This window comes from Musca domestica, unplaced genomic scaffold, assembly GCF_030504385.1.
Source record: "Musca domestica strain aabys unplaced genomic scaffold, Musca_domestica.polishedcontigs.V.1.1 3, whole genome shotgun sequence".
Classification (NCBI taxonomy): domain Eukaryota; kingdom Metazoa; phylum Arthropoda; class Insecta; order Diptera; family Muscidae; genus Musca; species Musca domestica.
In genome coordinates this window covers 9,361,146-9,387,009 of record NW_026712299.1, presented here as the reverse complement: position 1 = coordinate 9,387,009, position 25,864 = coordinate 9,361,146, and the positions used below count along the sequence as shown (strand labels likewise).

Here is a 25,864-nt window from a genome sequence, read left to right as displayed (position 1 = left end):
TGGGCCAAACAAATATTGTTTGGAAGATTTCATCTCAATCGGATAATAAATGCGACCTGCATTCACAAAAATACATGGGCGGACGGACATGCGTAAATCGTCTCAGAAATTGATTCTATGTATATCCTCAAAAGTAACTATGGGTCTATATCGCTTCTTTCTCAATGTTACAAACAAATGCACAAAGACATAATGCCCTTACCACGATGTGGTGCAGGGTATAAATATTGATTTATTTTTTGCATGGCTGCAATGTAAACACTCTCTAATGAGCCGAAACAATGACATATGACATCTGTCTTGCATCAAGAATTTTCAAATCGATTTTGACATTCCCTCTCGCGTCCAAAACAAATTTTGTGTGTTCTGCAATATTCGACAACGAAATAAGCAGACAGGCATTTAAAAGCTGACCACTATGTGACAATTTCGCAATTTGCAGTGGAAATAGTGATTCATGTTTGAATGCCCGTTTTGATGTTTACGCTGTTGGTATTTATTTTGAAAAATTAAAAACAACAACGCCACTTCCAATCACAAAAAATTATGATGACCATTGCATGTGAATAGCAGCCAACCCAGCATAGAACTCGGCTCAAAATACCCGTACGAAAAGTACCAACATTCTGTTTCCATCACTGATCATTTAATTGAAACGTGGGCGATTGATCCTCTCTTCGGTGTCGGTGCGGTGTCGTCGTTGTTATATGCTTAAAACAGACAACAAACAAAATAGATCGCACAAACGTAAACTTTATTTAGTTTATTGACAAACGTCGTTGAGCGCGAAACAAGCTAAACGGAAAACGAAAAAACAAACAAGTGAGTGAGTGAGTGAGTGTCTGTTTTGTCTGCCTGCCTGCCCTGCGAGAGATACACAAGCGTCCAATTCCGAAATAAAAATATATTATTTTGTGTTTTTTTTTTTTAATTATACAAAAACATTTTGTATATACCCAACAACAATAATAATAAAGCATATACAATATTCAATTCAATAACAGATATACAACAACAACAACATAACCAGAGAATCCAAGAAAACAACAAAAGCCAATCCAAAGTGTCCAAAGTGATTCACAACACACAGTGTCTCAAAGTGTCTCATTGAAGGAACGGTAATAAATTTTGTGTTTTTTTTTTTTTTTTTTTTGATCATCGATATTAACAAAAGACATACCTGCTGATTCGGTTATGAGAAATTCAAATATAGCTCATTTTGTGTTCAATATCCGGTTATTTATTATATATATTTCAAAATCTATTAAAATATACAATACCTAACGTTCATTATTCCTTCAACGCTCCACATTTGTCGTCATAAAGACGTTTGACTGTAAACTATACATTTCTACAATGTTTATAAATTGAATATAAACTACAACAACAATAGCAAAGTGTGTTTTGTTACAACAACAGCAACAAAATGACAATAAAAAGATATGATCTTTAAAAAAAATTCGCTAAAATTTAATAACTGAAAATAATAGTTTTACATCAATCGGAGAAAGATAAGGAGGTCGACCCCAATACCTCTGATGTGCATGTCATTCCATGAAGATGAAGTGAAGATTTCGAGAAAATTGTGAAATTATAATTAAATAAAAATTCAAGTTTGTTCGGCAAGATTGAAACCTTAATATTGACACTAGAAAAAAACCCCGACCGAAATAAACTGAGTTCGAGCGCTTGGAATTCTCTTCACTCTTTCCCTCTGGAAACATAGGTTCTATCTAAAGAAAAATATGAAAGTATTTCATTTAGTGTCCGTTGAAATTGCAATTTTCAAAATTTCGTAAAAAAGAAAGTTGTGCTGAATTGCGCTAGGGTTTTGCTCACAATTTTCCGAATTTTTTCGAAATTCTAAAAAAGGAAATTCTAAAAAATGGCCAAGATATTAGAAAAAACATAGTTAAAATTTTCGAAATTGGAATAAATGAAAGGTGTGCTGAATTGTACTCGGTTTGTACTTATTTATGCCTTTAAAATTGTTTTACCCTTCACCTGGAAAATGAGGATATATTATTTTTTATACCTTCAGCCAAACGTGGAACGGCTTTAGACCTTTGCTCTTTGGACCAAATCTGTTTCAGAACATTTGGAGTCAATCTAGGGGTGCCTGTCCGTCTGTTTGTCTGACTGTCTGGTGCGCACGATAACTCTCGAAGGTAGTAAAGCAAATTTAGATCGACTTCGGAGATGGGAAATATCAGCCCACTCCTTCCGGTACCTCCCCCACAAATGGTCGACATTTTCAAAGAAAATAATTTAACTCATATACCCTACACCACATAGTGGTAAGGGTAATATGTCTCTGTGCATTTGTTTGTAACACGGAGAAGGAAGCGAGATAGACCCATAGTATCTTTTTGAGGATCTTCAAAGAATCACTTGCTGACTCGATTTATGCATGTCAGTCTGTCAGTCCATGTATTTTTGTGACCAAATGCCTTTCGCATTTTTTATCCGATTGAGATGAAATTTTCCAAACAATATTTTTTTGGCCCAAGGACGAACCCTATTGAAATTGGTGAGAATCGGATCAGATTTAGATATAGCTCCCATATATCTTCAACCGATTTCGGGTTAATTGTGCACTAAATGACCAATACCAGTCCAAATGACCTGAATTTTGGTACATCCCACGGAATTCAGTCTATAAGCAAGTACATTAAATTTAGAGAAAATCGGTTCAAATATAGCTGTAGCCCCTACATATATTATTTTTTATTCGACTTCGTGTTTAAGTACCATACATTCTTAATATGCAGTCCAGAACAATTATATTTGGTATCTGATATCAGATACAGCCCAGAAATACCTCTTCCAAATTTTATCGTGATCGGCTCAGATTTGGGTATAGCTCCCATATATAACTTTAACCGATTTCAGGTTAATTGTGCACTAAATAGCCAATATCAGTCCAAATTACTAGAATTCTGATGCCATGGTCGATAAATACGAGCGGAGAGCGATCATCGGCTGTTATGGCGGTCCACACCATCACCATGGCCGGCGCTTGAGTTCTGGTGGCCAACCCATGGTGCACATTTTCAGTTGACCTCTTTGGCAAGTAAACTCGATCATTTTGTTTGTTTACAAACTGCTGGACAACGAATGTTTTCTCATCGGAGAAAACCAAATTCGGCAGTTCACCACACTCGGCCAAGCGAGCTCTTTTGAGTCAATTTTCTTTCTGTTGCGGTATAAGTTCTTGCACTTTTTGGAATTGCAATGGCTTTCACCCGAGCTCATTTTTCAATATTTGCCGAATTGAATATTGCGATATATTCAGCTTACGACCCATTTTTTAGTCACTGCGGCGCGGGATTCGATCAAGTCGCTTCTTTACTTTTTAAACCATTTCTTGCTGTTGTCTTCCGTCCACTTCCTCGACTACGTTATACGCTACCAGTATCACGGTAACGAGCGTTGGTACGAGACACAAACGATTTATTCACATTAAAATGCTGGAGTGCTCTAACGATAGCCACTTGTGGTTTTCCAGCCAAATATAAAGAAATCACACTATCACGCTTGAATTCCACCACGAATACTTTTTTTCTGGAAAATTCTCACCAAAATGCTTTTGTACGCTTATAAACAATATCATGAGCTGACACCGGAATAATTTTAACAACCATCGGATGAGTGGCTTAGAAATGACAACAGTCTGAATTTGCTTGCAGTTTTTTCATCTCAGCCTGTATTTTTCTGCGCAGAAAGTGGAAGGATAATCCGATTTTGTTTCAACTTGAGAAATCTTAATATTTTTATCAGAGCTAGGACATTATCGTCCACCAAGTCCATCAAGTACCTCCCCCTCACAAGAGTCAACATTTTGAATATCCATGAAGCTCATAAAAGGAAGTAACATGGTACGTCGGAATATTTATATCATATTTATTTTGGTCCAACACGAAATGGATAATATTGGCTCATTCCTTCGGAACCTACTCCATAGAGGGTCTTTGGCACAGAAGTCAAAATATATTTTACTGATCGAATATTGGCTAAGAGTTTAAATCTGGGGGCAAAACTGACTGACTGATACTTTTTAACTTGTTACTTGCTTCTTTCACTAACATATCCTACCTTTTAATAAATATACAATTGAAACATTTGCATATCAATTAGGATGGCTAAAAGTAAATTACAAACTCATTTCACATTCCGACATTAATGTGCCTTTCTTATTTTGTTCCAAATAGTAAATGAACCATAAAGAAATTTTTAAATAACAATAGTTGATCTAGATTAGAAAACAAAAAACAAACAATGCGTTGTCCGGTCTACAACGACTCACGATTTGAAAACAATGACCACACTTTTTGTAAGTCTGGTTTCAATTTCAACGAAACGGTGGATGACTCATTTCCAATGTTTTAGATTTTTTTTACAAAATAGGATTTTTATCACTTCGAACACACACAAGTTACTCACACGATAATGGACTCCTCCACAAAAATAATTACAATCTAGGGTAGTAATTGATGACATGCAACCATTTAAAATTCATTAGTGAAACATGAAAAGTGAAGATTTGATAAACAGAAAAAGTCCTCACGAAGTGCAAGCGGATGTTCCTTTTTTATCTAGGTATATATTTTTATTTTTTTAGTACACATTACCGTACATAGACAAAGATACGAACACTTTGTCCGAATTTCCCATAACGAAAAGACAATGCGAGGGGTGGCAGTAAATGCAGTTTGGGTTTTTTTTTTTGGGATCGCACATGTTGAATAGCCTTGGCTGTTCAAAACAAATATGACTAAAGGTTATCAACAGCATCACCATGATCAGGATCATTAATTAGTAGAAAGACAAATAATATGTATTTGAAAATTAATTATAAACATGCGTGCATATAAAATATAAGAAATATATAAGAATTAATAATTATATGCGGGAACACAAGTTCAATGGGAATAAAAGTATATTATATATAGCCCCAACAAAATACCATACCAACAATTTAAAAATTATTTGTCGGATTTTTCCGAAAGTTGTGTACCCTCAGCCAATGATCGATTATTTAAATATATTTTGACTTGTGTTATAATTATTCAAATTATTGACCCCTCTATGGAGTGGGTTCCGAAGGACCTAAATAAATATCATATAAATATTGCGACGTGCCAGGCTTGGACTGTATTGGTTACTTGCTTTATTATACCCTACACCACATAGTGGTAAAGGTATTATGTATTTGTTCATTTGTTTGTAATAGGAAGAAGGAAACTTTTGATACTTTTGAGGATCCTCATAGAATCACTTTCTGAGTCCATTTATGCATGTCAATCCGTCCGTCCATGTATTCTTGTGAACAAAAATGCAGGTCACATTTATTATCCGATTGACATGAAATTTTGCAAACAATATTTGTTTGGCCCAAGGACGAACCCTCTTGAAATTGGTGATGATCGGATCAGATTTAGTTACAGCTCCCACATATTTCTCTTCAACCGATTTCGGGTTAATTGTGCACCAAATGGTCAATGCCAGCCCAAATAACCTGATCTTCGGCATATCCGACCGAATTCAGTCTAGAAGCAAGTATATCAAATTTGGTGAAAATAGGTTCAGATATAGCCATAGCTCCCATATATATATGTTTTATCCGATTTGGGGTTTAAAGTCCCTCACACGCGTAGTATGCACTCCACAAGAATGATACTTGCTACCGGACATCAGATACTGCTCGAAAATACATCTGTCAAATTTTATCGAGATCGGTTCAGATTTGGATATAGCTCCCATATATATCTTCATCCGATATCAGGTTTATTGTGCACCAAATGGTCAATATAAGTCCTAATGACCTGAATTTCGGTACATCGCACCGAATTCAGTCTAGAAGCAAGTGCATCAAATTTGGTGAAAATCGGTTCAGATATAACTATAGCTCCCATACATATGTTTCATCCGATTTGGGGTTTTAAGCGTAATATGCATTCCAAAAGAATGATATTTGCTACCGGACATAAGATACTGCCCTAAAATACATCTGTCAAATTTTATCGAGATCGGTTCAGATTCCATATATATCTTTATCCAATAATGGCTAATATCAGTCCAAATAACCTAAATTTTGGCACATTCGACGGAATTCAGTCTAGAAGCAAGCACATTAAATTTAGCTATAGCTCCCATAAATATGTTTCATCCGATTTGGGAAGTCCTATCATGCACTCTATAGCAATGTTATTTGGTATAACAGATTAAAATGTCTCCGTCACATTTAGTGAAAATCGATGCAGAATTGGATATGCCTCCCATATATAAGTTCCCTCTGAAACTAAACAATAACTCCTCTAAAGCCAAATGTTGATAGGTAGTATGATCTACTTCAAATAATTTTTTTTTGTTACGGTAGCTCTACTAAATATGCTTAGTGGACGGTCGGACGGACATCGCTAGATCGACTCCAAATGTCCTGAAATGGATTTTGTCCAAAGAGACCTAGGATCTAACATAGTTATTTCGATGGCCGTATCAAATGATATCTACCCTCTATAGCCATATGTCTGAGGGTATAAATATAAAAATTCGGATGCTACATTCCAAGATGAGAAAAATTGTGTATTTTTTAAAATAATACAAAATATTTCGTAATTGCGTCAAAAGTGTCGATATGAAATAAATTCAAAATAATATTTCTTAAAAACTCTTTTCTAAAATTTTCCAATTTATTTAATACGGAAAATAGCATTTTTATCCAAAAAAGTCACAAATTGTCACAATTTTTTACCAGGTCCAAGCAGTTTGAAATGAACACTTTAAAATACGTTCTACTTAAATCGAATAAATTGCGTATGGACCACTTAAGCAGAAAACCGTCGTTATGTTGGCATAGCCTCAAAGGACAAAATTTGTCACATAGACTCGTAGTCATTGAGGAAATGCGATATTTTATTTTTAAACGAATTTTTTCAATTTTAAAAACATATATTTTCTAATCATTTTTTTTTAATTACCAAAAGCTGTTCTGCTTTTGATTTATACACTATGTTCTGGTTGAATTAGAGTGTTCATTAATGCAACGGCTATACAATGGGTCAAGCATTCCACCCCTAACTACCGTAACGTTCTAAATCATACATAAGCATGTAAACATATGCAAGTATGACTCATACAAACACCTAATAGTCGTAGGAACTCGAAAGTGGTTACAACGAACTTGTCCACAACAATACACAGCTTAGCTATTTGGATGTGAAGTAATTAATGGAATAGTAAAAAATCATAGCTTGTAAACAAAAAACAAGTTTTTAAACACAAAATTTGACTGTATGTCGTACTTAACTGCAATGGATGGAACAGGACCTATGTAACAATTCATATTGATTTTCGCAATATTCTACGGAATTTGTTATAATTTGAAATTCAATTTGGATCAATATTTCAAAAAATTTTCAGAATAGGATCTCTAACGGTACCTCGAATTTTGTGTTCCTCGAATGTGTAATAAGTTGAGATCCGTGTCTCAATTTTGTTATCTATCTACATTCCGAATTTGTACCCAAATACGAAACATGTACAGAATGGTACCAAATTTTCGCACTGTGAATTAGTGTAAAAAAAAAACAAGTAAAAAGCTGTAAGTTCGACCGGGCCGAACTTTGAATACCATCTACCATTTGGAAAGAGTTTGGCAATTTTCAAAAAAATAAAATCCGTTAAAAATTCTGTTAAAATCTTAAAAATACCAAATGTGGCCGTCATATCAGGGTCTAAACGACGACGTGGACATGAATAGGCAAATTTTGTCATAAGCCATATATGGGGGCTATACCAAAATGTGAACCTGCACAGATACTTTTATGGCATAGGCGATGTGGCATTACGAACTTCAAATACCAAATTTGAAACAATTCTGGTGAATAATATCGCTAAAATCATCAAAGTACCGAATATCGGAAGGTACCGTTATATATTCAAAACGTGGACCTCCACAGACAATTTTCTGTCTTGGGCTGTTGTATCCATTTCGAACTTCAAATATCAAATTTGAAACAATTCCGGTGAATAATGTCGTTAAAATCATCAAAATACCGAAAATCGGGATGTAGCATTATATGGGGCTATACGAAGGGCATACATGGCCCATTTTCAATAACAAAAGTCCTGCAGACATAATATACATTTGAGTAAAATTTTATCAATCTACTTCATTTCGTTCGGAAGCTAGAGTGATTTCCACAGACGGACAGATGGACTGACATCGCTAAATGGACATAGAATTTTATGCTGATCAAGAATATACATATACTTTGTAGGGTCTAAAATGTATATTTCGAGGTGTTACAAATGGAATGACAAACTTAATAAACCCTCCATACTATGGTGGAGGGTATAAAAAGTGGTGAGTAACTGACTGACTGATCCAGAATCAACGCCCAGGCGAAATTTTGCACAAGGGTCAGTCTTAGTTCGTAGGCGAGTGGGAAGGCTTGGTTTTTGGAAATTCATAAAGAGTTCGAAAATTACTAAAATGTATTAAAAATTCAATACTTTGTATTGGACAAACGGAATGAGCTAGATTCTGAAATTTAGAATGAGAGACGCTGAAGAAGTGCAGGATACATATGCCAAAGGGCTTTCCGAAATTTGGAATTTAATGTTACAAAAAGTTCTGAAATAATACTAAAATTCTAAAATGGTATTAATTGACCAGACAGAGCCAAAAATTTGTTATGTGAATCAAGGTTGGAAAGTAAAGGGTGAACGGATGGTGTGGGAATTGGGAATTGGGTGTGGGAAAAGTGTACTACAAGTGCACGAATAGTACTATATTAGATACAATTTGGTATTGGTTAAACAGATAGTGCTTGAAATCTGAAATTTGGTATTAGGGTCGCTATACATCTGTAGCTTGGACATATAAAATTGGTTTCGGAAATGACTACTACTATAATTGTACGAAAAGTACTGAATGGTACTATATTTGGTGTTGGGTGAAGGGATAGAGATGAAATCCTGAATTTTGATATTTGGATTACTGAGGGCATCTGGAATTGAGATATGGAGGTGGTTTTGAAATTGTGTGCTATAGTTGTATGGAAGGTACTAAATAGTACTTCATTTGGTATTGGGTAATGGATTAGAGCTGAAATTCTGAAATTTGATACAGATGTCACTGTTGGCGCCTGTGGTTAAAATATGGAGATGATTTTGGAAATGTGTAATATAATTGTTCGAAAAGTACTAAATGGTTTTATATTTAGTATTGAATGTAGGGATGGAGATACAATTCTGAATTTTGATATTTGGATACTGATGGTATCTAGAATTGAGATATGGAGGGTGGTTTTGACAATGTGTGCTATAATTGAACGAAAAGTACTTAATGTGTCTAAAATTGGTATTAGGTGAAGAGATAGAGCTGAAATCCTGAAATTTTATATTAAAGTCACTTTTGGTGTCTGTGGGGAAGGTATGACGATTTTTTTTTTTTTTTTTTTTTTTTTTTTTGAAAATGTGGTACTAAATTGGATAGTGAATGAATATTTTGTTCGAAAAGTAGTAGTCACTGTTGGTGTTCAGGATGGAAAGGTGCAAGTTGTTCATTGAATTGAGGGAAATTACAAAGCTGAAATACTATAATTTAATATTGAGGCCACTGTTGCTTGCTAGTGTTTATATATGGAGACGTTGAAATTGTTTTGGACAGAAAAATTGGATGTGGATCCATTGTGAAATGGTTCCACTAATACTCTCCTCGTTAAGCTCCAAAATGAAAAAATGTATAAAATCCCATTTTCTCAGTATACACTTTGTCTCCCCTGACATTGAACTAGACTTAATTTCTATATATGTTATTCTTATCTACATTTTTAAGTCAAAAATGCTATATTTTTTCCCAATGCTCAATAAATTATTGACTGGACCTCTACGAATTTTCAATCCAATCCAATTAATTCAATGTAATATTTACTTTACACAGTCTGTTTCTTAATATTTTTTTTATACTGCAAACATAAATATGTACATTTGTTTGTATATATTTTTGACACATTAATCATGAACAGGCATTTCCCATCGTTTGTTATTCCGCAAATTGTGCTCTCTAATCTGGAATAACATTCAAGCTTATCAGCTACAGAGTTCATCCTAAGTCAAGCTTTCGGCAGTTTAGCATTAATTTTTGTGATAAGATTTCTTTGTGTTGTTGTTGCTCAGCTTAGAGAATTCGTTTAATTACAAATAGCACGAATATGAAATAAAATGCGATTTAAGTAAAATTCAATGAAATTCTTCAGAATAAGGTTAAGGGTAGCTACATCACATGGTGGTAAGGGTATTATGTCTTTGAGCATTTGTTTGTAACATGAAGAATAGAGCGAGGTAGACCTATAGTTACTTTTGAGGAATCATAGAATCACTGAGTCGATTTATGCATATCAGCCCGCCTGTTCGTCCGTCCATCTGTCCATGTATCTAGTGAACAAAATGCAGGTCGCATTTCTTATCCGATTGAGATGAAATTTTCCAAAGAATATTTGTTTGCCGCAAGGAAGAACCCTCCTATATATAGCTTCAACCGATTCAAAATGACCTGAATTTTGCACTTTCAACCAAATTCAGTCTAGAAGCAAATACATCAAATTTTGCGAAAATCGCTTCAGATATAGTTTTAGGTGAGAAAAAAAATTCAACAAAGTCAAGCGCTATAATTTTTATATTTTCCTTCAATTTTATTGAATGAAAGCAAACAAGTAAAAAAGCATTAAGTTCGGCCGGGCCAAACTTTTAATACCTTCCACCTTAGGGTAAAGGAAACATTAGAAGATATGTGACAACAACCATTAAAATGCCGAATATTGGGAGGTATCGTTATATGGGGGCTATACCAAATCGTGGACCTACACATGTAATGTATCGCCAACGGAGCTAGAACCCATTATGACCTACAAATACCAATTTTTAGACCAATCAGTGCAAAAATGTGGCAAAAACCATCAAAATACCGAATATCGGGAGGTACCGTTATATGGGGGCTAATTGCTCTGCTAAATTTTGGCGCTCTACGTCAAATAATGTGGGCTGCATCGTGATTTCAACATACAGACAGACAGACGGAAATCGACTTAGAATTTTATGCTGATTATGAATATATATATATACTATATATGGGGTCTACGTATGGGGTCTACGACGAATATTTAAGGATGTTACAAACGGAATGACAAAGTTAATATACCCTCCTTTCCAAGGTGGAGGATATAAAAATGTCGGAAATAACATCAAATTTTAAAATAAGTTTAGATTTTTTCGAATTTGTCACTTATGGCACTAATCATGGCCTCCAAACGGACAATGCAACCGTCACACGCTGCCCAAATGTTGCTCTGTGGTATTTTGGTCCATTCCCGGCAAAGCGCTTGCTTGAGGTGATCGATACTTTGGTATTTTTTAGTGCCAACCTTACTTTCCAAAATACTCCAGACACAATAGTCCAACGAATTGGTATACGGAGATTTTGGTGGCCACTGTGCGCAGGAAATGAAGCGAAGAACCTCATTTTGTAAACATTCTCTGGGTGGCGCGTGCTGGGTGCGATGGTTCTGAGTCCTGTTGGAATGTCCAAGGTCTGCGGTCAAAATGTTTGCGTGCCCAAGGCTTTAATACAACCTCCAGAATATTTTCGCAATAATATTCGGCATTTATTCTGATGCCATGGTCGATTAATACGAGCGGAGAGCGACCATCGGCTGCTATGGCGGCCCACACCATCCCCATGGCCGGTGCTTGAGTTCTGGTGGCCAACCGAAGGTGCACATTTTTAGCTGACCTCTTTGGCAAGTAAAGACGATCTTTTTCATTGTTTACACACTGCTCTGCTCTGCTCACATTCGTAATATGCATTCGACAACAATGATATTTCGTAGCATATACCTTATATAGCTCGGAAATACCTTTGCCAAATTTTATCGATATTCGCCCGATATTGCCCGATATTCGGTATTTTTATGATTTCAGCCAAAAATGTCAATGGAATTTTCGTAAAATCCACAAAAGAGGTTCCTTCGGAATGCTTTACACCCTAGAAGAGAATTGCCTAAATAAGTCGACGTTTTAGCATAGCGCCCATATAACGGTACCCCCAGATATTCGGTATTTTCATGATTTTTGCGACATTACTCACCTGAATTGTTTCAAATTACGTATATAAAGTTCGGAACCGTTACTACAGCCTATGACACAAATTACTTATGCAGGACCACGTCTTCGTATGACGCACATTTAACGGTATTCATTTCAGCGATATTTTTGACGATTTTTTTTTTTTTTTTGAAAATTTTCAAGTTTCTTCCAAGTGGGGGAGGTATGAAAAGTTCGACCCGGCCGAACTTAGCTGCTTTATTTACTTTTTGAACTTCCGCTCTGTCTTAAGATTTGCCCTGATCAGAACCTTTTCTCTCTCAGCAACTTGAGGGGAGTATCAGCCATTGAACTTCTTACAGTACTTTACTGACCGCTGACTGACTTCACTGACAGCTGAAAATACAAGCATTTCGAGTTGATAACATGCACCGGCTTCTCCGTCATTTTACTAATTTTAGAATCATTTTGTGTGAGAGAGAGTAAGAGGCCGAACACAGCAAAGACTTGGCTTTCAACAGTATTTTTTTCTATTTTCCAACTTTATTTTAAGAAAAATTCTGAAAAATTCTGGAATTTTCCCAAAAATCGTCTACGTAATATTTGTTAATTGAATATTTTGTCACTTTCTATTGCCTTTCATAATTTCTTGCAATCACTTGATTCCAACCATGTTCGTTCGCATCATGTAAACGAGATCAAGATGAGACGAAGACGTGACAAGATCTCACAAATAAAAAACAATGTAATTTAGCCACCGGATGTCGGCAATCGTGGGCAATTTCTTGGTGCGGCGTAACTTCGAGAGCACTAAAATTTATTTAATTTATTGAATTAATTCTCATCTGTCGGTTTTTGTTTTTCTCTTATTTCATTCAATTACAGAATTTAGCAACTGAAGCAACCAAGAAGGGTGCCTGCAGGTCGTTAAAACAAAAACAAAAATCCAAAAATGGCAAAGCGTGATAGAAATAAAATCAATTGCATTCTGCTGACCCTTGTAGTACTATTGCTGAGTCATGACCTGAATGTTGAAGCCAAACGTATTTACAGTTCCAGTGGCAGTCGTCGTTCGTCGTCCTCCTCATCGTCGAGTGTAAGGCGTACCAATACCAATAACAGATCGAATTCCTATAGCGGAGGTGGCAGCACCTCCCACTCGAATCCTTCTCTGTCTCACACGGGATTGTCTTCCTTGAGCTATGCTGGCTATAATCAACAGGCCAATAAACGTCCCAGCAGCAGCAGTAATACCCACATTACCAATAGTCATGCCAGCAACACCCATAGTTCACCGGCCCGGCCAACCACCTCACCCATAGGTTGGAATGTGCCACCCAAACCTCAAGGACCTCCGCCAGCATATTCGGCCACAAATCCCGTGGGTGGGGCCAAGACCAATATGTATGAAAAGTCACCAGCCTATAATCCCAGCTATTCCGCACCACCCAGCTATTCGGCGGCCACAAATGCCAACAATCGTCCAGCCAGTTCCACAAACTACAACAATCGTCCGGTCAGTGCCACCAACTACAATAGCCAACAATCGAGCTATAATCGCAATCGTTTCAATTCCACCGGAGGATTTGGCACTGGCGGTGGGGTCCACACACCCATAACCGCAACCAATGCCCACAGTGTACAGTCCAGTTATCCCAAGCAACAATCGGGAGCACCAACCTATTATCCATCGGCCTCATCGCTTCCTGCCGGAGCCACCTATCATCCGGCAGGTCATTTGCCAGCTGGCGCTACCTATCACCCGGCAGGACAATTGCCGGCTGGAGCAACCTATCACCCCTCGGGTCAATTGCCAGCTGGAGCCACCTATCATGCTCCCGGTCAAATACCGGCTGGTGCCACATATTATCCTTCGGCCTCCTCTCTGCCTGCTGGTGCCACTTATCACAGTCCCGGAGCCTTGCCGGCTGGGGCAACCTACCACAGTCCTGGTGCCTTGCCGGCGGGAGCAACTTATTATCCTTCACCTCCTGTTCAGGCTCCAATGTACTATCCCTCGGCCCAGGCGCTGCCAGCTGGTGCCACATTCTTGCCGGCCGGTTCGGCCATACCCGCAGGGGCCACCTTTATTCAGCAGCCCCAGAAGTCCTCCTCTGGCCTAGGTTTTGGTAAGTAAATAGATAAAATCTCAAAGTACCACCTTTAAATGACCCCTTCTTAAACAGGTAGCGGTTTACTGGCCGGTGGTTTGACTGGTGCCATTTTGGGTCATGCCCTTACCCCCACCCACACCAAGGTTATTGAACATGTTCCCAGCGGCGGTTATGGAGGTGGTGGCGGCGGTGTTGCTGCTCCTGCTGCCCAAAATGATGACAAGATTATCATCATCAATAATGGTCCTCCGGGTTCGGTGACGACACAAGATGTTGGTGGTGGCACCACTGTTATTACAACCAATGGAGGCCAGCCAGCTGCACCCGCTCCAGCACCCACCTATAATAGTCAAGCTGGTGCAAATTTGGCTCCCATGAATCCCACATATCCTGATCCACCTGCCGGCGCACCTGGTCCCATACCCACCCAGGCCACAAATCCAGTACCAGACCAAAGCAATCCAGGTGGTGGTGTTGCAGCTGCTGCAGTCCCCGCCCTTGCAGCTGGTGCTGCAACAGCGGCCGTTGCTGGAGCAGCCATGGCAGGTGGTGCAGATTCAAGTGCAGCTCCCGCAGTCCCTGCAGCTGCCCCAGCAGCTGTACCAGCCGAACCTGCTGCCGCTCCTGCTGCCGGTGGCATTATTTGCGTTCCTGTCAAAGTACCGGAACCTGATCCCAATGACAGCACCAAGACCATTGAAGTAGAAAAAATTGCCTGCTATAATGCCCCTGCTCCCGAACCAGCACCAGCAGCTGCTGCGGCAGCGGCTCCTGCTGCCACCGGCTCCACAGAAACCACTCCCATCTCAACAACATCGGCCCCATTGGCAGCAGCCAGCTCAACTGAGTTACACGCAACAGAGGCCACAATTCAACCCACAGCCCAAGGTGTGGCATTAGCTCCCCTGCAGACAACACCCTTCACCATACCCGAGGGCTCCGTACCATTGGCTCCCTTCAGCCCCGGTGCAAATCCCGATCTACTCAAGTTACCAGGTGATTATCATGTCAATTCACGTACCTCGGCCATAGTGGCTGAATCCATGAATCGACATTTGGTCAGTAGTGGTGGTAGTGGACTCAACACCTGGTGTATGGCAACACTTGTAACCCTCCTAACAGCTTTCCTTATCAACTAACTTTTCTGAACCCCAAAAGAAAAAGATTCTCAAAATTCTTCCAAATCTTTTCTGTAAAAACTAACTATTTTTTGGCACCCCATTTTTCATTTTCCCCCTTTGGCACCCTTTGTTTCACACGAAATTATCCAACATTTGTTTTATTTCGAAAATTTTCTTTCCAGGATATTTCTAGAAAAGCAGTGAAAAACAGAGAAACAGAATGAGCGCTTTTGTGTCCAGCTTTTGCTATATTTGCTAATGTAAATGTCGAAGCTTTGCGAAATATTTTTATAGGAGAAAATATATATACACATTTTATACTCTCTGAGATTCCTTTTTTTTGTGTTGTTGTAGTTGAAAAAGAAAAAAACATAATTCTCGAATAAATTTGTTTTTTATTTAGTAATGACAATATCTACTGTCAATTGTGTAATTTTATGTTCAAGTTTGTTTTTTGAAGCGGTAAGTATAGGAGCAGGGATTGCCAAAACACCACCCATGTGAAATTCAACACACCTCGCACACAATCATAGTTTTGTGTATAAAACTCACCATCAACATAGACAAATTAAGATATAGACAACGAAAAGTTAGTTTGGTCTTTTTTTCCAGGTGGCTCTCATCATGTTTTGCATAGTCAACATGCTCATTTACGCGTTCAAGCCACTCGACTTCGAAAACACATTTCATCGTTTTTCAAGAATTTCACTTGATTATTCCGGAATTTTTTGATGTCTTCTCGTAATTTTCACATTTATTTTATTATGGAACAATTTCCAACTGACAAATATCCTACAGTTTTTGTTATTTTTAACGTTTTAGAATTGAGTGACTTCAATATTCCCACTCAAACCCCTGAAACGATATAGACGACATCTGCTGATTCGATTTTTTTCGAAGATAAACGGTGAGAGCATTTCGTTGTCTATATTTTCATTTGTCTATGCCATCAATCATTAAACTCACCAGCATAACTGTTCACTTCTTTACATAGACAAATGAAAATATAGACAACGAAATGCTCTCACCGTTTATCTTCGAAAAAAATCGAATCAGCAGATGTCGTCTATATCGTTTCAGGGGTTTGAGTGGGAATATTGAAGTCACTCAATTCTAAAACGTTAAAAATAACAAAAACTGTAGGATATTTGTCAGTTGGAAATTGTTCCATAATAAAATAAATGTGAAAATTACGAGAAGACATCAAAAAATTCCGGAATAATCAAGTGAAATTCTTGAAAAACGATGAAATGTGTTTTCGAAGTCGAGTGGCTTGAACGCGTAAATGAGCATGTTGACTATGCAAAACATGATGAGAGCCACCTGGAAAAAAAGACCAAACTAACTTTTCGTTGTCTATATCTTAATTTGTCTATGCTTCTTTACCAACAACAAATTTGCTTTGCAAACACTCAGTAGCTTTTCAGCTTTCAATGAAGTAGGAGGATTGGTGATTTTGAACTTCGCGTGGATTAACACACACACAATGTTTACCGAGAGAGAGAGGGAGAGTTACTCTCTCGATGTTCTAATCTGTGAAACATACATACTCAAATGTGTTGTGTTGGTTTTGGTTGGCTAGCATATTCATGTATGGTGATTATTTTATTCTCAAAAGGCAAATAATTCTCATTCACTTGGTCACATATACAAAGTGAGAAAAGCTGCAACCAACTTCAGACTGCTGTCATTTCGAAGCCACTCGTCCGACAGCTGTTAAAATTATTTCAGTGACAGCTCATTATATTGTTTACAAGTGCACAAAAGCATTTTGGTGAGAATTTTCCAGGAAAAAAGCTATTCGTGATGGATTTCAAGTGTGATTTCTTTATATTTGGCTGGAAAACCACATGTGGCTATGGTAAGAGCACTCCAGCACTTAAATGTAAATAAATCTTTTGTGTCTCGTACCATCGCTCGTTACCGTGATACTAGCCTGACGTCTAGGAAGTGGACGAAAGAAAACATCATCAACAACATCAGCAGAAATAGTGCGAAAAGTAAAGAAGCGACTTGATCAAAACCCGCGGCGCAGTGGCTCGTGAGCCGAATATATCGCAATATTCCATTCTGCAAATATTGAAAACTGAGCTTGGAGTAAAGCCATTGAAATTCCAAAATATGCAAGAACTTACACCGCAACAGAAAGAAAATAGACTCAAAAGAGCTAAAAAGTTGCTTCGCTTGGCCGAAAGTGGTGAACTGCCGAATTTGGGTTTCTCCGATGACAAAACATTCGTTGTCCAGCAGTTTGTAACCAAACAAAATGATCGTGTTTAGTTGACAAAGAGGTCAGCAGAAAATGTGCATCTTCTGTTGGCCACCAGAACTCAAGCGCAGGCCATGGTGATGGTGTGGGCTGCCTAACAGCCGATGGTCGCTCTCCCCTCGTATTAATCGACCGTGGCATCAAAATAAATGCCGAATATTGTAGCAAAAATATTTTGAAGAGTGTGTTGTAGCCTTGGCCACGCAAACATTTTGGCCGCAGACCTTGGACATTCCACAAAATGAGATTCCTTGCTTCATTTCCAGCGCACAATGGCCACCAAAATCTCCGGATACCAATCCGTTGGACTATTGCGTCTGAAGTATTTTGGAAAGCAAGGTTGACACTAAAAATGGCCGGGAATGGGCCAAAATACCGCAGAGCAACCTTCGGACAGCGTGTGACGTTTCATTATCCGTTTGAAGGCCATAATTCGTGCCAATGGTGACCAGTTCGAACAAATCTAAACTTAGTCTAAAATTTGATGCTATTTCCGACAGTTTTTGCTTTCATTCAATAGAATTTAAAAAAATGTAAAAATGATGGCGTTTAACTTGGTTGCAGTTTTTTATCTCACCCTTTTTCGGTTTGGGTTACGCTGAGATAGGCTTTCCAAAGTGATTTTCTGAATCAATTTCTGTGCTCCGACTAACAGAATCATTAGCTGAATCTAGAGGATCTGGGTGAAGTTACAATTACATTGAAATCGTGTAACGTGATGGTTTCATCCTCATGAGGTATATAATTCGCAATAACTTTATAATGCCGGTCACATACAGTTTTCGGCATTGTTTACGATGAGGGAGGCTTGCATAATGCAGGGGGCTTGCCAAAGAGTAGTTGGTGAAGTATTTTCTGTACTTCGATTAACAGAATCGTTAGCTGGGCTCTCCCTCCCACTAATATCAGTGGCCGATAATTCATTTACACATGCGTTTCGGCTCGCTGTTTCGCAGGAGCTTCGGCTCATTATTCCGCAGGAGATCCATCTCGTTTTACAGTCTCATAGCTCAAACACTGGCAGTTAATTGAATTTCCTAGCCATTATGGACAACCCACACAACTAAACCCGAACATTACCACAGTCAGCTGCCGAACTCGAACTCAAGCTGTGGACTGCCGTCTCCTCAAGACCTAGAAATCGCTCTCGAACATAACCACAGTGGGCTGTCGAACCCGAACGAATTTCTATCCATCTTAGAAAACCGAAATAGCACCTGCAAGCTGGCCAACTCGAACAACCTAAGACGACCTGGCTACCTTCTCCCTAGTATCTCTACAGTGGACTGCCATCCCCTATCGATTATACCACAAGTCCCCTAACCCGTTTCCAAAGATCTGGACATCAACATCCCAAACACCTAAATCGTAAACCTCGATTATCCACCACTCGTCAGCCCGTTGACCATTCACTGAAATTCCAAATTACCTGCAAATCGTCAACATCCCGTAAGCCGACGTCACTAAGAGCACCAATCTCATTATTTCTGATAACAAACGACTACCTGATTACTTACAAATCGTCAACATCCCGAACATAAGCATTGGAATTCCTAAATTTCGAAACCAATCAAAACATCTGACGGCAATCTACTAATTCCCGTTTACTATGAAATCGTCACCATCCCCAACGCCAGCGTTACGCTCACTTGTCAGAATCTGAGGGTCACCCTCAAGCACCCCGTCACCTTCAATCGACGTCTAATCACACTTCACATCAACCACCCGAGTACCAAGAGTACAGCATAGTTCCCGATTTTCTGCCCTCTTGTGTAATATGTTATATGGAAGCCATACCAAAATGTGGACCTGCATAGACATTTATCTAAAATCTGCATTGACAATTATCTGATCGTATTTTTTAGTTTATTGTAATTATAGCCTCAGCCATATGGCTACAGAGCGCATATATCATTTGATACGGCCAAAATATGCCTCATCGAAATAACAGTTTTAGACCCTTTGTCTCTTTGATCCAAATCCGTTGGGAGTAGATCTAAGAATGTCCGTCCGAAGGGATTATTCGATTTGGTCCAAATTTGGTGCATCGTAATACTACTATCAAACATAGATCGAGTTCGGAGATGGACAATATCGGCCCAATCCTTCTGTTACGTCCCCCACAAAAGTTCGAAATTCTCCAAAAGAATTATTTTACTGCTCAGAAAGAGAAAGGATAGGATAATCCGATTTGACTCCAACTTTAAAAATCCTAATATTTGCATCAATACTAGGTAAGGTACGAAAATGGACATTCCATCAAGTACCTCCCCCACAAAGCGTCAACATTTTGAATAATTGTAATTCTTATAAAATGTGATGCGAGAGTCCGATTGTCTTCAAAATACACACATCACAATACTTTTATTAAACCAAGGTCTGGTGTGACCTCGGTCCAATCCTTCTGGTACTTCCCCCACAAAGGGTCAACATTTTGAATACCCATGAAGCTCCTAAAACGTAAAATTAACACACGATTCCATTCAGACTTGGTTCATCTCAATATTTCCAGCAACACAATATCTGTTACCATTCCTTCTAGTACCGCCCCCACAAAGGGTTAAAATTTTGAATAACCAAAACGAGCATAAAATCCGAAATAAGCATCCTGTTCTCCTCCAATTTCACACGTTCCATTATTTCGACAAACACAAGATCTGCTGTGAAGATGGGATATATCGGTCCACTCCTTCTCATACCTCCCCCACAAAGGTTCATTTCGAATATCCATGAAGCTCACAAAACCCGAAATTTACATCCGATTCCATTCAGACTTGGCACTTCTTAATTTTTGTCTTGTTTTAGAAATTTTAACAAAATATCCACTTACTTACCGCTCACAAAAACAACTATCTCTAAAAAAACGACAAATTAAAATAATAATCCTCCTCTAGAGACCATGGTATTATCCTTTCTTTATTCGTTCATAATCGATATTCATTTTTTTTCTAAAACTTAAAAATTAACCCAAGAAATTCGTAAACCAATTTCGTTGCGGGGCATAGCAGGTGGGTTTCGTCAGCCACAGCACATCGACGGACAGACGTAAAATATCACCCATATCGAAGTTGCACTTTTGTCTCACTTGGGCCTGTGGAGGATTATCATTGGCCCTTAACTCTTCCGATTCCCATCGCAAGGCTCCATCTTCGGCTTTGCTGGATCGTGACATGGCAATGCTTAGCAAAGGATCCCGATCTCCCTTCTCTGCATTCTCACTGAAATAATATTCCTTGCGTGTGGAATTGGTCTCCACAATGCTAACGGGTTTTTGATCCTCGAAAGAACGGGCATAGCGTAGCCCGAATGGTTGGTTTTGTTGTAAGGGGTTGGGGCTGGAGTATGCGTAGCCCGGAAAGCCGCCTCCCTCGGGGAATTGTGGAGGATGGGGCTGGGGTAATCCTAGATCATTTCCACCATGTTGTGGTATAAATGAGGGGGCATAGAGAGGATTTTGTTGGAACGATTGACCCAGGCCTTGGGGATTGAAAAGTTGCTGGCCGAAGTTGGCGCCTCCGGTTTGTTGCAGATTTTGAGGGAATTGATTGCTGAGGCCATTGAAGGATTGTTGGGGTAAATGTGCCAACTGCTGTTGTTGCTGAGCCAATTGTTGTTGTTGCAACAATTGCTGCTGTTGCTGAGCCAATTGCTGTTGTTGCACCAATTGCTGTTGCTGCTGATTAAGACCCCCAAACGTCTGTTGTGATAGCCCCGGATAATTGCCCTGTTGCTGTTGGAAATTTTGCCCCAATAAATTCGTACTTCCCACCGTGACCGGTGCCGATATCGGCAACGTAGGACTAATTGTTGTTGTGACAAACTGCGACTCCGAACATGATTCCTGACTTATTTCCAAAAGGAAACCACTCGATGGCACACCCGAATAACCCATGCGCATGCGTATCTTCTTATCACCCTGATAATTCCACAATCCATTGTAGACATAATCCGAACGACAGCCACAGAATCGTTGATTGTCGATTTCAATGAAATCATCGGGACAGGTATTCCTCGTAATACCGGGTAGACCAATTGTACCCCCCACGCCACTTAGACCCGGAGAACTCTTGCCGAAATCGAAAAATTTAAACGAGACACGAAGTCGACAAATATTCGAGGAATGTTTCTGCAAGCGGAACTCACAATCGCGACGATTGATGGACAGGAGGTTACTGAAAATGGTGCGGGGAAATCCAGGGCTGGAGAGGTAGAATCGTTTCTGTTGGAAAGGTGTTGTACAGCAGGCTTCCAGGACATTGCCAGCGCCATCGAGGGCCCTAAGATAACTGGTCGAGGGCCAAGTGCCAATATACTGATCCTGGGTCACCGGAACATAAGGATTCACCACATATGGTGGCAAATAGGGTTGTATGTGGTGTTGTTGTTGCTGCTTCTTGGTGTGATGTTTGCTATCCTTACAGGCCTTTTCCGAGGCAGCCGTCGGCTGTGTGGCCAAATAATTATTTTGCTGTGGCAGTTGTTGATTGAATGTTCCCGTGGGCAAATAAAATGGCCCATAGGTGGTGGGATACAGAGGCGTGGCCAACTGATTGGGATAATTCAAACCAAACAGAGGAGGCAAGGGATACACCTGATGTTGATCTGCACCTGAAATGTTTCGAAACAATTCCATCAACTGAACCTGAGGTGGACTCAAATGGGTGCCAGGTGCCGTAATTGTCACCGTGTCATCACTATCCTCCTCATCGTCATCATCGTTGCTCTTGAGATTTCTTAAAACCTCTTCCTTTTCGCAAGCCAGCCGGGTTATCAAGAGCTTAAAGCCCTTACCCGTTGACCAGGGCGAATCATCAGCATGGAAACGTAAACGCAACACTCCATCGGGGGTGTGATATTTTTTTATACCCACCACCTGGCCACACAGGGTATCCATATCCTCATCGACATTATCCAAACCCACCGAGAGGTAGTCATTTTTACAACCTGGAGACTTTTCCAAAAAGAAATCCAAAAATTGAATATGGAATTTGGTGGGACAGCGGAAAGGTGATTTGATCACATAATCCCAACAGGTACCGGGTGGATAATCATCCGGATAATTGGGTGATTCCAAAATAGTCTGGCGTGTTTTATGCACCCCCGTCAGGGCACATTTAGGCAACTCATCGTGGGTGTGCGAAGCTACTAGGCTAATCCACAGCAACAAGGATACAAATCCCTTGAACAAAAAACTCATTTTTTTAATCCGCCGATTTTGTTTTTTTATTTTGTCGTTCCGATTTTTAAGCGTGTCCCGTCTTTCGCTAACGAATTTCCAATTAAGACTGTTTCAACGACTTATTGAATTTTCGGGTCATCGAGTCATTTGGGTTTTCTTCCGCCGTACTTGTCACTGGCTCATTCACAGCATTGTCCACTAAGGTGTGAAATTGTTTGTCTATTTGTTTTTTGTTGTTGTTGTTTCCGATCGACATCCCCCACCAAAACAAATCATCATCTTCGACGAAAACAATTTAAGTTTTTGTTTTGTCCACACACCAATAACAACAACAATAACTCTCATAACAACAAACAAATAATCCACATTGTTGTTTGCGCCAAAAGACCCCCTTCCCCTGAAGTTATGCCGGCACCAAATGTGCAAGACGTCATTAATACGCAAACGCCGAGGTTCATTTGGAAGCCACAGACACATTTCACCAGTACCAAAAATATAGCCCCCAGTTAAAAAACAAAATACATAACTAATACTTTTTTCGTGGCGCCCAAGGGGTCTTTTGGGGGAAGATAGGAAATAGTCATTAATATGAGTTTACTTCATTTTTTTAAATGTTTCATATTTCGAAATATGGAAATTTCTCCAGCGAAATTACACTGAACTGAGAGATTGGGATAAAAAAAAATACTAAACTCAACTCCAATGGTGAGGAATAAAACTCCATTAAGCTGGGCGCATATATAGACATATATAAGCTTCAATATCCATAAAATTTTGGGAATTGGGAAGACTAACATTTTTAGGGATTTGCAACATTCGCATAAATTCCATATTCACATCAGATTTCTGATTGAGAGAAATATTTAGATAGGCCAGATTTGAAAAGAATCGCTGATTTGTTTCGTATGTTATGAGCTTCATGGATATTCAAAAATTTTAACCCTCTGTGGAGGAGGTACCAGAAGGAGTGGGCCGATATATCCCATCTTCACAGCAGATCATCTGTCAGACGAAATAATAGGATGTGTAAAATGTGAAGGGAATCGGATGCTTATTTAGTAATTTATGATCGTTTTGGTTATTCAAAACGTTGACTCTTTGTGGGGAAGGTACCAGAAGGAGTGGGTCGATATCTGTCATCTTAACAACAAATCTTGGGTTGATGGAAATATTGAGATGTGCCAAGTTTGAAAGAAATCGGATTCTCATTCCGCGTTTTACGAGCTTCGTGGGTATAGAAAATTTTCAACCGTTGTGGGGAGGTACCAAGGGAGTGAACCGATATATTCCATATTCAAATCAGATCTTGTGTTGATAAACATATTGGGATTGGGTTTCGCATGCTCATTTCACATTTTACGAACTTCATGATTATTCAAAATTTTTTCCCCTCGTGGGAAAAGTACCAAAAGTAGTGTACCGATATGTTCCATCTTCAAAACAGACCTTGTGTTGATAGAAATATTAGGATGGGTGAAATTTAAAGAGAATTTAAGGCTTATTTCGCAGCGTTAATTATTCCAAATTTTTACCCGTTGTGGGGGAGATACCAGAAGAAGTGAACCAATATATTAGATCGACAGATTAGACCAGATCTTGTGCTAATAAAAATATTAAGATATGCGAAATATGAAGACAACTGAACTCTTATTTCATATTTTATAAGAGTTATAATTATTCCGAATTTTGACCTTTGTAGGGGAGGTACTTGATGGAGTAGGATAATACTGTCCATTTTTCCACCTGACTTAAAACTGACAAAAATATTATAATTTTCTAAGTTTCAACAAAATCGTATCCTATCTCTCAGTTCGATCTAAATTTGATAATAATATTACGATGTACCAAATTTGGGTCAAATCGGATACTCCTTTCGAGTGTTATCGTGCACAGCCAGCCAGCCAGACGGACGGACGGAAACCCTTGATCGATTCCAAATTTCCAGAAAGGGATTTAGTACAATTAGACCTACGGTCTCAAACTGTTATTTCGATAAGGCACCTTTAGAAAGAACTTTAAAATCCCAAAGACGTTTAAGAGGTATGCTACACACAAAAGTTCTTCTGTGGGCTTCCATAGCCCAAAAAGACTATGGCACTCTTTCAATAGAACAGCATTTTTATAAATACACTTCAGGTCTTTTGAAGAATATTCTTCAAAAGAACCACAATTATAGCTCTGGGACTATTTTAAAAAATATTCCTAAAAATCTACGTTTATCTAGGGTTCTTCCCAAAAATAGTCGAAAAAATCACGACTATAGTTCTGGATTTCCTTCAAAACATATTCTTAAAAAACTCATGATTCTAAACCTCGGATTTCATTCAGAAGATATTCCTAAAAAAATCCACGATTACACGAGTATTTCTAAGATTTGTATACCCTCCACCATACATAGTATGGAGGGTACATTTATTCCATCATATCATTTGTAACTCTTATTCTTGATCAGCTAAGACGATTTAGCTCTGCCCGTCCGTTCGCCCGTCTGTCTGTTGTAATCACTCTATAGTCAAAATGAATTAAGATAGGAAGCTAAAATTTTCCACAGATCAGTCATTTGTATGCACGCAGGTCAGTTTCGAAAATGGGCTATATCGGTCCACGATATTGTAGAGCCCCTCATATATTGGTACCCCCCGATATTTGGTATTTTGATGATTTTAGATTTCTTCCCTGTCCTTAACTCTCTTCTGATGCGAAATTCGGTGTCGATTAATTTTTAATTGTGGTCTATAGGACGATTACAAAAATTAGAAAAATTTAATATTTTTTAGTCCATTTAAACCCGTAAACTACATCTTGAGAACAATAGGATTTATTTCTGACTCATAACCCACACGGATCGTGAGGTTCGGACGATAATTTAATGTATTTGAGCTTTGGCTGGGATTAAAAATATTCGCGGTTTAGTTGAAAATTTCCTATTTTCTTATATAAATGTTAGGTTATATTTTACCCGCTAATTATTGTCCGATGGCTGCCCAAATTGGTAGGCTTCTGCCCAGTCCTAAACACTAACTCCTCGTAAATTTCTATAGAGCAACTGCAAAATTAGGAAATTTTTCTGTTT

The 25,864-nt window shown here is 38.8% G+C and overlaps 2 protein-coding genes across 5 annotated transcripts; one reads left to right on the top strand and one right to left on the bottom strand.

Moving 5' to 3' along the window:
- The first annotated feature begins 685 nt into the window (after nt 1–685).
- Nucleotides 686–15,757, top strand: LOC101898410 (uncharacterized). Of its 4 annotated transcripts, XM_059124568.1 has the most exons (4): nt 686–822; nt 12,994–14,237; nt 14,295–15,218; nt 15,526–15,757. In XM_059124568.1, the coding sequence occupies exons 2-4, from the start codon at nt 13,061–13,063 to the stop codon at nt 15,534–15,536; spliced, it is 2,112 nt and encodes a 703-aa protein (XP_058980551.1). In that variant the 5' UTR covers nt 686–822; nt 12,994–13,060; the 3' UTR covers nt 15,537–15,757. The 4 variants fall into 4 exon arrangements, with proteins under 4 accessions (XP_058980551.1, XP_005176229.3, XP_011295365.3 ...); XM_005176172.4 differs by lacking the exon at nt 15,526–15,757 and having other exon boundaries at nt 14,295–15,385; XM_011297063.3 differs by lacking the exon at nt 15,526–15,757 and having other exon boundaries at nt 700–826; nt 14,295–15,385.
- Nucleotides 15,758–20,489: 4,732 nt separating this feature from the next.
- LOC101888982 (uncharacterized) lies at nt 20,490–22,900 on the bottom strand. The gene has a single exon (XM_005176208.4). The coding sequence runs from the start codon at nt 22,807–22,809 to the stop codon at nt 20,575–20,577; it is 2,235 nt and encodes a 744-aa protein (XP_005176265.1). The 5' UTR covers nt 22,810–22,900; the 3' UTR covers nt 20,490–20,574.
- Between the last annotated feature and the right edge of the window lie 2,964 nt (nt 22,901–25,864).